The sequence below is a fragment of the Lutra lutra genome, chromosome 3, assembly GCF_902655055.1.
Source record: "Lutra lutra chromosome 3, mLutLut1.2, whole genome shotgun sequence".
Lineage (NCBI taxonomy): Eukaryota > Metazoa > Chordata > Mammalia > Carnivora > Mustelidae > Lutra > Lutra lutra.
This window is the reverse complement of record NC_062280.1, coordinates 53,789,521-53,804,600: the sequence shown is the minus strand read 5'-3', so window position 1 is coordinate 53,804,600 and position 15,080 is coordinate 53,789,521. Positions and strand designations below refer to the sequence as shown.

At 35.2% G+C, this 15,080-nt stretch overlaps 1 protein-coding gene across 1 annotated transcript; it reads right to left on the bottom strand.

Annotated features, from left to right (window-relative positions):
- Positions 1–1,535: 1,535 nt before the first annotated feature.
- LOC125095156 (protein SET-like) lies at positions 1,536–2,588 on the bottom strand. The gene has a single exon (XM_047721186.1). It carries the CDS (start codon positions 2,586–2,588, stop codon positions 1,713–1,715), a length of 876 nt encoding a protein of 291 aa, XP_047577142.1. The 3' UTR covers positions 1,536–1,712.
- Between the last annotated feature and the right edge of the window lie 12,492 nt (positions 2,589–15,080).

Genomic DNA, 15,080 nt, shown 5'->3' with positions numbered 1-15,080 from the left:
ATATTCAAATTTATTTAATCTGGCAGGCATTTTATTTTCAACAAAGGGACAAATACATATTTCAAGTGGCATTTTAACATTTTCAAGATGCAAAACCACCATATTTATAGCTGTAATTTCATGTAAAATAAAAATGTCAAAATTAATTGAATGGAGTAAAAATTTAGAACAGTTCTTATTCTGTTTATATTTATGTTATTAACTTTCTTATTTGAGTTATATCATATAGACAAAAGTATATTTTATCTGTATGTACATATTACATAATAAGATGAAACTAAGTAAAAACATTGTAACTTGCTTTGCAAATTAGAATACTACAAAGAAAGTTGGATCTTTCTGTGAGCATTTACTGGTCACACCTCCCATCCTTCTTCCAAGAGGCAGCCACTATTTTGAATTTTAGGTTATTCATTCCCTTGGTCTGCTTTACAGATTTACACACACATACACACACACACACACATTTAACTAATATATTATTTGGTTTTTCTTTGTTTTAAACTATATAATACATAATACATTATAAAGTAAATATATTCATACATGTAAAATTAATATTCAATTGCATACATATTCAATTCTTTACCTGTTGAGCAATTTGGGTTAGTATCTTTTTGTTATCTCTGTTATAAACAAAGCTGTTATTAACATTCTTGTACACATCCACCATCACATGTATGTAAGAACCTATGCGTAATATATGTATAAGTGAAATGCTCATTTATGGGGCATGTACATGTTTAACTTTAGTGGTTAATAATAAATACTTATGAAGTGGTTATTAACCAGATATTTGTAGGAATTTTTATTTTTTTTGTGTGTGTGTACACATTTAGTTTTATTGTAACAAAGCAACTTGTACACTTTTAACATTTAAAACTGAGCATCATCTTTCCTTTCCAGTGAAACAAAAAGAAAATTTAAAAATAAACAGGAACAAAATTACAATAGAGAATGTCAATTCCAAATAAGATCCTACAAGTTCTGCTGATTCTCCCATTGAGTAGCAGGGCTCAAGTCATCATTAGGAGAGTTTTATTTTAAAAGTGTCATCTTAAACTGCAAGGATGTCAGTTAAACATCACAATTAAACATGCCGAAGGAGAATCCATGTTGTCAAAATGCCCACTTAACCCACCCAAACATCTCAAACCCACCCTTTGCTGACCTTCTATAACTCTGTTTTTTTAGTTTTTCTTTTCTTTTTTTTTTTTAAACAAGAGAAAGTAGACAGGTACATGTTGGTAAATGCTAACTGTCCATGTTCACATAGAGACACAGTGTAATCTCTGAGCCCAATATACAGAGAAAGGAGGAAAAAGCTAGAATTCTATGCACTACTACACAGGGGCCTAGCACCCTCCAGCTTCCAGCAGAGCTAAGGGAGCAGAAGGTTTTTCTTTTTTCCCACAGAGCACGGTGGTATTGATTCCATAAAGTTTTTGTTTTTGTTGAGACAGGAAGGGACAAAAATGAATTTGGAACAAAAAGGGGTAGAGATTCTTTTCCCACTGTATTCTGCTCAAGGTATTCCCCCCAAAATAAGCTGAGAACCATGGTATAATGGGAGAGAAAAAGGAGACTTCAAAAAACAGGGCGAATGAGCACAAGAGGAGAAAAAAAGAAAAAGGAAAAAACAAATGATGGCAACTTGCTCCCAGGGACTGAAGAAAATTTAAAAAGGAAGGTTGGAATCCATCAGTGTTCCATTAGTCATCTTCTCCTTCATCCTCCTCTCCTTCCTCCCCCTCATCATCGTCTTCATCTTCTTCACCTTCATCCTCATCTCCTTCTTCATCAGTATCTTCCAATTCTTCATCATCATCATCATCATCATCATCTTCTTCTCCTTCCCCTTCTTCGTCATCCATATCGGGAACCAAGTAGTACTGTAATGGATTTGGCCAAATATCATCTTTGATGACCTCTCCTAACTCATTTGTGCCTGCATCAGAATGGTCAGTAAACCAGGTGAAGAAGCTCTCTGGTTCCTCATGCTGTCTCTTCCTGCTGGCTTTATTCTGTGTTTGACTTGGACGTTTCGTCAAATCCTTTCCAGATTTCCATTTGATTTCAATGGACTTTGAAGATGGATCACCACTCTCATTCAGATGAAATTCTTTGGAGAGAACTTTATTTTCGAAGTAAGGGTTTTCATCAAAATAAAAATCTATTCTGTAACCTGATTTAATATCTTCAAATTCTGTCACTTCAACTCTTGTCAAATAATGCAGCGCCTCTTCATCCTCCTCCCCAAGCAGTGTAGACGTAGACACTTGTGGATGGTTGACAAATGTTGTTACCCAAAAATTGGGGATTTGGGTGATCAATTCCAACCTCTTCTGAAAAAATGGTTGGTGGAGTTTGTTATATTTCTGTTCTACTTTCAAAATCTCCTCACTGGCTTGTTCATTAAGTCTGTCTATTTCATTTTGTACTTCATCAATATGTTCAATTGCTTCTTGCTGTTCTTTTTCTCCCTTATGCAAGTGCTGAGATGTTGACGTCTGCCCTGGCTTGGGGGCAGGAGGCAGTCTCGGTTTCTTTGTTTGAGGCGGGAGCGAAGACTGGTGTTTGGGGGCCATGCTGCAAGGAAACTCCAAGAAACCAGGAAAGAGGCATGTCTGGAAGCTCTGATTGAGAATTTTGTTTGTTTTAAACAGCCACCACACTTGATAATGTCACACTTTATAGAGTTTTATTGGTTATATTTGCTTAGTTTTGGTTTTTGTTTGCATTTTAAAAAAGAGGGACCACATATTGTTTTTAAAATGTAAAACTTCCTCAACTTCACTGTTAATCATAAACATGAGAAAAAAAACACAACAAGATATTTTACTCTTACAAAATTAAAGAAAAAAATAAAGAAAATGCAATGAGACGGACTTAAAACATCTGCCAACAGTTGCATACATAGTATAAAAGCCCAATAATTAAAAGGTACAACACTCTGTCATAAATATATTTATTGGGTTAATGTAATCCAACTAAAATGTAGAAATGGAGCTTAATATGAATGGATATTTAGTGCATGATAAAAGTATTGTATGTAATCTACAAGTGAAGGTAAACTTTGTAATAAATTATGTTTGAAGTATTAGCTAGTCATCAGAAAAAAGAAAACAGTAATAAAATAATCTCAAGTTCCATGTCAGGATTTATGAGTCGATCAAAGTTCTAAGGATAAAAAGGAGACAAGGAAGATAAATAAAAGGCACTCAAATTGGAAAAGAAAAAATAAAACTATCAATATTTGCAGATGACATGATAAGTATGTAGAGAAAACCCTAAAGACTAACAACAACAACAACAACAAACTATTTGAAATAATAAATTAACTTGGTAAAATTGCAAGATACAAAATTAAAATGCAAAATTCTGTTACATATCTCTATACTAACTATGGGCTATTAGAAAGGGAAGTTAAGAAAATAATTCCATTTACAATTTCATCAAAAAGAACAAAATACCTAGGAATAGATTTAACCAAGTAGGTAAAGAACTTATACTCTGAAAATTACAAAACAGTGATGAAAGAAATTGAAGATGACACAAATAATTGGGAAGATATATTGTGCACATGGATTGGAAGAATTAATATTGTTTAAAAGTCCATATTCCTCAAAGAAATCAACAGATTTGATGCAATATCTATCAAAATATTAATTCCATTTTTCACAGAGCTAGAACAGATAATCCTAAAATTTGTATAGAACCACAAAAGCCTCCAAGTAGCCAAAGCTATCTTGAGAAAGAAGACTAAAGCTGTAGGTATCACACTCCCTGATTTCAATCTATACTATAAAGCTCTACTAATCAAAATAGTATGGTAGTGGCACAAAAACGCAGACACATAGATCAATGGAACAGGATAGAAAACCTAGAAAAAAAAATCCAAGTTATGTGGTCAAAAAAGGCAAAAATATGCAATGGGAAAATGAGAGTCTGTTCAATAAATGGTACTGGGAAATCCTGAACAATTACATGTGAAAGAATGATAACTGAATGGCTTTCTTACACCATATACAAAAAAAACTCAAAATGGATTAAAGCCTTGAATCTAAGATGGGAGACCATAAAACTCCTAGAAGAAAACAAGGAGTAAGGTCTTTGACAATAGGTTAAGATATGTTTTGGGGATCTCTTTCCTCCCGCAAGGGAAACAAAAACAAAAATAAAACAAATGGAACATCAAATTTAAAAGCTTCTGCATAGCAAAGGAAACAATCAATAAAATGTTGTAAAGGCAACCTACAGAGTGGAAGAAGATATTTACAGATCATATGTAAGATAAGAGGTTAATATCAAAAAATATAAAGGACTCACACAACTCAATATCAAGAAACATAAACCAATAAAAGGGGGGTCTGAATAGACATTTCTTCAAAGAAGACATGCAAATAGTCAACAGACTCTTGAAAAGATGTTAAACATCACTAATCATCAGGGAAATGGAAATCAAAACCACAATAAGACTGGCTCACATCTGTCAGATGGTTGTTATCAAAAAGATAAGAAATAACTAGTGTTGGTGAGGATGTGGAGAAAAGGGAATCCTTGTTCACTGTTGGTGGAATGCAAAATGATACAGTCACTGTGGAAGCAATATGAAGGTTCCTCAAAAATTAAAAATAGAAATACCACATGATCCTGCAATTCTACTCCTGGGTATTTATCTGGAGAAAACAAGAACACTAAATAGATATATGCAACCCTATGTTTATTTCAATATTATTTACAATGACCAAGACATGGAAGTAACCTAAGTGTCTGTGGATAGATGAATGGATAAAGATGAGAATGTGTGTGTGTGTGTGTGTACACACACACACACACACACATATATATATATGTGTGTGTATATATATATATATATATTTACTCAGCCATAAAAATGAATGAAACTTTACCATTTGTGACATCATGGATGTACCTAGAGGGTATTGTTCTAAGTAAAATAAGTCAGAGAGAAAAAGACAAATACCATATGATTTCACTTATGTGTAGATTCTAAATACAACACACACACACACACACACACACACACACAGACATGTAGTTTCAGAGAACAACTGCTAGTTGTCATAAGGGAAGGTGGAGGGAGTTGGACAATGAAAAGGATTAAAAGATGCAAACATCCAGTTATAAAATAAATAATTCATGGGAATATAATGTACAGCTTAGGGATTATAGTAAAAAAAAAGTTTTAACCCCTTTGGTGACAGGTAGGTAGCTAGACTTATGATATGGATCTTGGTGACTTTGATCATAGTGATTTGGTAATGTATATAAATGTTGAAGCATGACGTTTCACACTTGAAACTTATATAATATCATATATCAACTACTCTTCAATATAGATAAATAAATGTAAAAAGTAAAGAACAACCAGAAAGAAACCTGAATTATTGCTTTATATCTTTGGAGTTGGGCAGTCCTTGCTAATGTGTCACAAAATACAGAGTCCATAAATGAAAGGATGGATAAATCAAATTACATAAAAATTGAAAATCATGCATAAAAAACCCCTTAATCAAAGGAAAGTAAACAATGGGAAATGTGTGTGTTTCTATGGGCATGTGCCATTTAGACCATAGGGCAAATCTCCCTGTTGGTAAAATTGTTAAAGGAGTTGTGAGTAAACTCTCTTTCTCTTCTCACTGGGTGTGTTAAAGGTCTTGTTTTTTTTTTCTGTTCTGCCCTTTTACTACAAGGATTGATTTTATACATCTATTATTTTACACTGTGTTTTGCTTAGTGAATATTTTTATTTTTCCTCTTTCCACTTTATCTACTACTGGAATTGTGATTAAGAATATATTAGAGCCATGCTTCCAAAATTTCAATTCTTCTTTGATATTCCCAAACATTTTTGATGGCAATATATTTGATTTAATTACTGGTTATATAACTTATTCAATCTATCTAATAGCTTATCAATTCTCTTCCATCTCAATCTAATTCTGTTTCACTCATATGTTTTTCTTATTTTATATTTTCAGTTTAATTTCTAGAAGTTCTGTTTATTTTTCAAAGACTTCTGTTCATTTTCATAGCTTCTGTTTTCTTTTTTATAACTTTAAGATTTTCTTTGTTTTTTTAACCCTTATGAATTATAGCATTGATGATACTGACTATAAGCATATTCAAAATTATATATAATACATATATAAATTACATTACATATATTTTATATGCATACCCTAAGATGTGTGCCAAATCTTGCTTATTGTGTTTTATTTGGCAAGTTTTATTCTGTGTTCCTATTCCTTAGAATGTGTGGCCTCGATGAAACAAGAGAATGAAGACTTGTCCTCCCACCAGAAGCAATAATAAAACATGACAAAATATATGAAATGACCATTCCAGACAACAGACAACAGATAACACAATACTGTAATGTCTGAGAGAAAGTAAATAAACTAGCTGAGCCCTATGCTCACCTAAGTTTTCTACCTAGAGACATTTTGGACCAATGCACCTGAGGAGGAATGCGTTCAAAGATAAGTAACCTAGGGACGCCTGGGTGGCTCAGTTGGTTGGACGACTGCCTTCGGCTCAGGTCATGATCCTGGAGTCCCAGGATCGAGTCCCACGTCGGGCTCCCAGCTCCGCGGGGAGTCCGCTTCTCTCTCTGACCTTCTCCTCGCTCATGCTCTCTCTCACTGTTTCTCTCTCAAATAAATAAATAAAATCTTTAAAAAAAAAGATAAGTAACCTTGATGAGTTGAAGAGACAGATGCCAGAGTTGAGGTAATGCTGACAAAGAGCATTTATGAGTACATGGGAAAACATGTGGGAAGTGAGAACACCAGGTCTGAGGCGCAGCTGTCTTCTAGAAATGCATGTTAACATAAAAACACAGGTAGTAAGTAAAAGAATGGAAAAATGATATACCATGCAGTCAATAATCCTAAGAAGACTGGAATGGTTGTGTTAATATATGACGAAGACTTCACAACACATATGCTTACCAGCGATAAAGAGAAAAACTTTTAATGATAAAGGAGTCAATTTTTCAAGAAGATATATAAATTGTAAGTGTGTATTTACAGAAAGACAGTTATTCAGAAAACATGAATGTGGAATTGAAAGGAGAAATACACAAATTTACATTTATATTTGAATATTTCAAATCACTCTCAATAATTGATTTAAAAATAGGTAGAAAACCAGTAAATTATAGAAGACATGAACATTCTCATTCGAATTGGTCTAAAGGACATTTTATAGAGCAAACTAACAATGACAGAATTCACATTCTTTCAAAGTACAAATGAAACAGTCCACAAAATGGACCGTATGTTGTACCATAAAAAATTCAGTAAGTTTAAATGATTAAAATAAATAGAGTATATTCTCTGATGAAAATTAACTCCATAAATCAGTAATAAAAATAGATTAAGAAAGCCCTAAATATTTGAAAGTTAAATCCCTCATTTCTAAACAAACTACGGGCCAAAAATAAGGGGAGTTAGACATATTTTTAACAAATGATAGTCGAATCACAGCATACCAAAATGTATATGAGGCAGCTAAAGTAACGCTGAGAGGGAGACTGATAATTTAAATGCTCATACTAGACAAAATAAAGATCTCACATCAAAAACTTAGATTCTACCTTAATCCAGTAAAAAAATTAAATGCAAAATAATTAAGAAGAAAGAAATGAGAGTAAAATTATGTATCAGTAGAATAAAAAATAGAAAAAGTAAGGAGATAAATCAGTGAAATCTGAATTGACATTTTCTCAAAGATTAAGAATGTAAAACTTCAGCTAGATTGATACAGGAAAAAAAATCACCAATTACTAGTTTCAAAAATAAGAGGAAGGGGATCCCTGGATGGCTCAGTCAGTTAAGAATCGGACTTTTGATTTCAGTTCAGGTCATGATTGCAGGGTCGTGGCATTGAGTCTTGTATCAGGTTCCATGCTGGACATGGAGCCTGCTTGATATTCTCTGTCTTTTCCCCTGCTCCTGTCTCCCCACCCCTGCTTGCATGCTCTTATTCTTTTTCTCTCAAATAAATAAATAGGAGGAATACTAAACAAAAATTTTAAAAAAGTATAAATAACTCTAGTCCAATAATTCCAACAATTTACTTGAGATGGCAAATTTCTTGAAAGCACATATCTAAAGTTAAGACTTACACAGTAAAACTTCTACAAGAAAATATATGAGAGAATCTTTGTAACATTAAGTTAGGCCAGGATTTTTTGGATGAAACAATAAAAAATAAAAAAGGTAGTAAAATTGACTCCACCTAAATTAATATGTCTGATATTGGGAAGATACTGTTAAGGATATGAAAAGTTTTTTGTTGGTTCTGAAATGAAAGGCACTTATTGAAGAAAATACTTATGTGTACCTTCTAAAGGATTTGTATTCATAATATAAAGAATGATTAAAACTCAATACTAAACAAGACAATACTTAGTAAAGTATTTAAAGGATATTAACAAATGCCCCATACTCTGCCCCAGGAAATGCATACCTGGATATACACCTAATATAAATGCACTCACACATATGTACTGCTAAAGATACACAAAAGAGTATTTATGATGGCATCATTCATGTTAGCCCGAAACTGAAAACAATTTAAATATTCATCAACAGTAGAAAATATATCATGGTATATACATACCATTAAAAACTACATATTAGGGGTGCCTGGGTGGCTCAGTAGGTTAAGCCTCTGTCTTTGGCTCAGGTCATGAACTCAGGGTCGTGGGATTGAGCCCCGCATCGGGCTCTCTGCTCAGCAGGGGGCCTGCTTCCTACTCTCTCTCTGCCTGCCTCTCTGCCTACTTGTGATCTCTCTCTCTCTCTGTGTCAAATAAATAAATAAAATCTTTAAAAAAAAAAAACAAAACCTACATATTAGTTTAAACTACTGCTGCACTCTACAATGAGGGCATATTTCAAATCCCATGACTGAGTGTAAATATCTAGGCAAAAAGTATGTATTCATTAAAGTTTTGTTCTTTTAGAGGTCAAGGGAAAACCATCTATGGCAATGATGATTAACTGGTCATAGATATTTTGGGAACATCTGAGGCACTGGTAATTCTTTGTTATAGTTGTTATTGCTGTTTTTCTAATATTCTCATTTCTCTCTTTCTTTCTTTTTTAGTAGATTTTCTTAGATTAGTTTTAGGTTTATAGCCAAACCTATATACCACTGTGTACCAGAAGGTGAGAGGTTTCTTGAGGCTCCTGGGTGGCTCAGTCTCTCAGTGTTAAAATTCTTCCTCTAAGGACTCACATCAGAGTGGATTAGGACTTGCCTTGAAGGTCTTATCTTAACTTAATCACCCCACTAGAGAGCCTATCACAAAATATATTCACATTTAAAGGAATGGAGGGGTTAGGGCTTCAATATAGAAATTTGGGGGATGATGCAATTCAGCCACGGTTGGTTAGGGGCTGAATTAGTTTTGGCCTTGGGCTCAGTCGTGACCTTAGGATTTGGAATTGAGCCTCACATTGGGCTCACTGCTCATCTGGGAGTCTGTTTCTACATCAAGCTCTCCCCTCTTCTTGTGCTCTCTTTCCCTTTCTCTCAAATAAATACAATCTTAAAAAAAAAAAAGAAGGTGCAGAGAGGCCTCATATAGCCCTTATTTCCACACATGCAGAACCTCTTCTATTCTTACCATCCACCGCCAAATGGTCTATTTGGTACAACTGATGAACCTACACTGACACATCATTATCACCCAAAGTCCATAGTTGCTGGTAAACTTTTATTCCTTGACTTTATATATTAGGTTACAGAGAATATAGGAGATTTTGGGGTGTCAGAAATGTAAACTTTAAAGCAGTGAAAGAAGCTTAATTGGACAGAGGAAGCAGGTATCTGTGATCTCTGTGCAGAGATGGCGTATGCTGAACCTACACCTAAGGGATACTTAGAAGCCAGGATAACCACATTTAGAAGCCGGGATAACCTTCAACGTTTCTCAAAATTGAGGTAAGAGTGCCAGTACTTTGTAGCCTTGCAGTGACAAGTCATTGAATGGAGAATGTCCATAGGAAGAGATACAATCCTGGGAGAGATGCCTCTTCAGTCAAGGATACTTACTGAAGAATAAATATTTCAGACAAAACTATCAACTTGGGAGAGTGAGAGCCTCAATCATGGTTAGGGGCTGAATTGCATCATCCCCCAAATTTCTATATTGAAGCCCTAACCCCTCCATTCCTTTGAATGTGAATATATTTTGTGATAGGCTCTCTAATGGGGTGATTAAGTTAAGATAAGACCTTCAAGGCAAGTCCTAATCCACTCTGATGTAAGTCCTTAGAAGAAGAATTTTAACACTGAGAGATTCAAGGGGCATGTGTGCACAGAGAACTATGTGAGAACACAGTAAAAAGTCTGCCATCTGAAAGCCAAAAAGAGAGACCTCACAAAAAATCAAACCTGCTGACCCTTTGATCTTGGATAACGAGACTTCAGAACTATGAGAAAGTAAATTTCTGTTGTTTAAGCCACCCAGTCTGTAGTACTTTGTTATGGCAGCTCTAGCTGACTGATTCAATCATGAAAAGGAGAGCTTGGCAGAATGCCACATAATTTTCAAGAACCAACTCTTTGCCCCGCTTTTATCCACTGATTTTGTGTAGAAAGTTAACCTCAATTGTGAAGAGCTTCTCTAGGATTCTAGCCTGTCTTTTCTTTTCCTGGAGAAACTTTAGTAAAGTTATTGAGGTGAATCCCAGGTCAATGGTTGCAGCTTATCTAGAGACCACGGTTGGTATCACTGCCTTCTCTACAGCTATTTTAATGTTTCTCAGTCTTGCCTAGCATCTCGGTGGCTTATTTAGTGAGGGATCCAGCCTTCGGTCACCGTGCCCTCTCAGACCTGTTGCACTTCGTTCATTTATCATCAGCATGATGCAGGCAGAGCAGGAGGTACTGTGCTAAGTTATGTGCTTGCCAAACATATTCTTTCCCTTCCTTATTGTAACTCTATTTCTTCTGGAAAACTGGGGTCAATTCAGTCTGCCAGTACTTCTTTGATGGTGTTCTTTGGGCACAAGGAGCCAAAGGAGACACAGTAACAGTCACAATTCAAACTTAATGGGGGCATTAGCAATGTCCTCCAGTGGAAGTGTTCCCTTTCTGGAAACCAAGATTTCTAAACCCAAGCTTTTAAGAACCAACCATTTTAGCAACTCATTAGTAATATTTCTTGTGATCCTGGTCATGGTATTAAAGCTTTTATCATGGGACAGACCTTCTATACTAATAAATTTTCCCTTATCCAAATTTATCTCCCAAATCTTTGTACACATATATATCACCATCAGACCGAATTCCATACACTCATGTGCCTCTTGTTGGTTTATGTGGCTAGGTTCTGCAGCAACTTCTGTGACTTCCTTTTCTCCTATTTAACAATCTCAGCATTTCTCCATCTACTTTATGTTAACTGTAGGTATCAATCTAGTGTACAAGATGGGAGAAGATGGTAGAGCCTGAGGTTTCTCATGCAGAGCCTGCATGATTTCTTTTAACAGAGCCTCTGCATTATACTCAAGCAAGGGGGATCATTGGTCTTTAATGAGGAGTGGGCCAATTTTTCAGGCCCAGAGAGCTCAGGGGAATCTGACACTTGAAATTTTCAAGTGTATTGACTCAGATGCTCTTATCCTGAGTCCAGAGTCACTACTTCCCAATTAAGGCATTGATCTTAGCATAGCAGACAGGCTGGGATTGAACATCATCCTTCTCTGGAGCTCTGCTACCACTATAATTAAGTCCTGGACCTGATGATCACCTTTTTCTGCCCTCTTGCTGCAGCAAATGAGTCTTTTTATATTCTGCCAAAGAGGCCCTCTGACTTTCACACTTCACCTTAAATTGGTGTTTAATCACCATAAGTCTTTCATTGTTTTTCTTCAATGCATGCTTAGTTCCATCCAATTACATAGTCCTTATAATTATTATTTTGCTCCTGATGTCTCAAATGCCTAGTATATACTCCATTGCATTCATTTTGATTAGTATTCTAGTCTAGTTTATCACCAGCGTGAGTTTTAACAACTGCATTCCTACAGTATGCTACAAGCTATCAGTATTCTATTCACCACCTGTAATTAGAGTCTTTGTTGCCAGGAGGTCAGAGAACGATCCATTTCTGAAATCCCATTTTAAATTCTGCTTTCTAGGATCAATTCTATTACCAGCTCTCTTAGGTCGTGTTCTTTTGGAAATAGATTCTGTGGCAGAAATTTGCATTCATGGATTCTTGGCAAAAATATCTCTAAAGGACTAAAAGAAGACAGGTTGGCCAGAAAAAGAAGTTGAATTGCAAACATATGCAAGGAGCTTCAGCTGACCCAGTGGTGAGCTTTATAGCTTAGAGAGCCTTTGAGATTTGTCCTATTCAAGACAAGGGTGTTGGGTCTTTGTACCACACCCATCAACTTATTATTGGATGAGTTCTGTTCCAGGGATACCATGTAACCTTGAAGAAGGCAGCAACTTTTGGCCACTCGTGGTTTCCTCACTTAGTTGTGAGGAGCCGACACTCTTAACAACTGAATGAATGTCTTACTCTCAAGAAGAGAATTTCAGGGGCGCCTGGGTGGCTCAGTGTGTTAGGCCTCTGCCTTCAGCTCAGGTCATGATCTCAGGGTCCTGGAATCGAGTCCTGCATCGGGCTCTCTGTTCAGCAGGGAGCCTGCTTCCCCCTGCACCCTGCCTATTCGTGATATTTCTCTCTCTGTCAAATAGATAGATAAAATTAAAAAAAAAAAAAAAGATGAGAATTTCAGTGGCATATCTAGCATCCTTTAAATCGAGGAAGCAATTGTATGGCTGTGATAACTTCATCATTATTCACTGTCTTTACACTTAGTGTTTTGTGAAGATTTATGGATGTACATCTTTTAAATAAAAGATATTAAAAATTGGAAAGTAAAGTGTTTGGCAATGGTTGTGGAAACTGGAGAGTTAAAGCAAAATTAGGTCAAGAGATAGCAAAGCCACAGGGGTGAGGTGCAACTGGGAAATTTGCTGTGTCACCCTTTTTGTGCACTTCTCTTTCACTTGCCTCTTTGCAATATTTTGCTTGGTTGGGTCAGGTAAATGAGTGAATAACTGAATAAAGCTCTTTTTCAATCTATTATTTTGGGAGTTTTAAAATTTGTTCTTCATTTACCAAAAAGTAGCGCTATCTGATTATATACTGCCCTCTATTGATCTTACGTATGTAGAACTACAAACATAACATATGCAAGAGCTCCAATTGCCCCAGTGGGGAGCTTTCAGGTTCAGAGAGCTTCTGAGATTTGTCTTACTTAAAGCAAGGGTGTTGGGCCTGCGTATTTACCTGTCTGTGTATATATGCCATGCATTTATTCATTTAAATATGTGTATTTACACCAGTCACTGGATATTAGAGAGATGAAAGCAAGAAGTATCCCCCTCAAAAATCTGCCTTGTGCATATTAATAGACTGTCATAATTCATGTGGAGGCATCCTGTGGTCTTTAAAGGATGAAATTTGAGGATTTCAAAAGTGAACTGTAAAAGCTAAGTTCCTCTGCGTGGAAAAACAACAAAAGTTGTTGGTTATAAATTGTTACATGAAGAGGAAAAAGTCCTGGGAGATAAAGACGACTCAGAAAAAGTATTAGAGCATGGGTTTATTGTGTTCCATAAACACTTTTCTGTAGTTAAAAAATGGACAATTCACTTTAATAAGCATAATAATTATTTTTTTAAAAATTTATGATGGTCTGCTAATGGGCAAAGTTACGATTTTCATTCATTAAACAAGTCTTTGGCAAAATACACTACCTACAAAAAGTTACATTTTAAAGAAATAGTGGAATCATGTAAAGTGAATAATGAAGACGAGATTGGTAACAAGTGTAACTCCAAACAGGTACTAAGAATTCTACAATGGCACATGTTAGGACACAAAGTGTCTCTGATAAATGTAAGATTATTTGAGAGACTTCAAAAATATTTGAGGAGGTGCTAAATTTCACACATTACATGTGGTGTAATGAATTTTCTTTTTCCCTTTTTTTTTCTTTATTTTTCATGAGGTCTAATTTGTAACATTTTTCTTTCATAGATTATGCTTTTTATTTTTATTTTTAAATTGTATTTATTTATTTACTTGAAAGAGAGAGTGAGCAAGGGAGAGAATGGGGGGAGGGACAGGGGATAAAGGAGAAGCCGACTCCCCGCTGAGCAAGAAGCCCAAAGCGGGGTTGGACCCCTGGACTCCAGGGCTGTGTGACCTGAGCCAAAGGGCAGACACTTAACGAACCAAACCACCCAGGTGCCCTAGATTTTACTTGTAGAGTTATATTGAAAAAATGTTTGCCTAACAAAAGCACACACAGATTTTCTGTAGAACTTATCTTCTGTTGTTTTACATTTTACATTTAGGTTTTTGATCCATCTTGAGTAAATTTTTACACATGATGTGATATATGAATCATAGTTAATTTTGGCAATTGAGTATCCATTTTATTTTTCAGCATCATTTGCTATTAAAGCACTCTTTCACCATTAAATTTTCTTTGAATTGCTTTTGGAAAGTGAGGGAACATATATGTGTACATTTATTTCAGGATTCTCTATTTTGTTCTAGTTATCTATGTAAGTCTTTAAACCAATACCACACTGTATTAATTATAGCAGATTTTAGTAAGTTTTGAAATCTGTTAGTGTAAGTCTTCCACATTTAGCTGCAAAGAATGAAGAGAATTATATTTTTTAACTGGGAATCCACGTACTCTGGAAACATCAACAAGAGAGAGAATGGATATAAATGAGACAGCTTATCAGTCATCATTATTATCTGTCCCTTTTTCCAACTAACTGTCCATACTCACCCTTTTCTCCACATATGAAAAGTATACACAAATAACCAAGACAGAAATATCAGTGTCCCATTTAATTACATTCAGTTCCATGTTCAGAATATATCTTCTCATTGTCTGGTGACCAGTGAACTCAAAGAAAAATATATTCACTCTTAAGCCGACTAAATATAATAATGGAGTAGAAACATAGCATTTATATTATAAGTTCCATTTTTG

Coding starts and splice junctions, on each gene's coding strand:
- LOC125095156 (XM_047721186.1), bottom strand. CDS start 2,588: ATGGCCCCCAAACACCAGTCTTCGCTCCCGCCTCAAACAAAGAAACCG.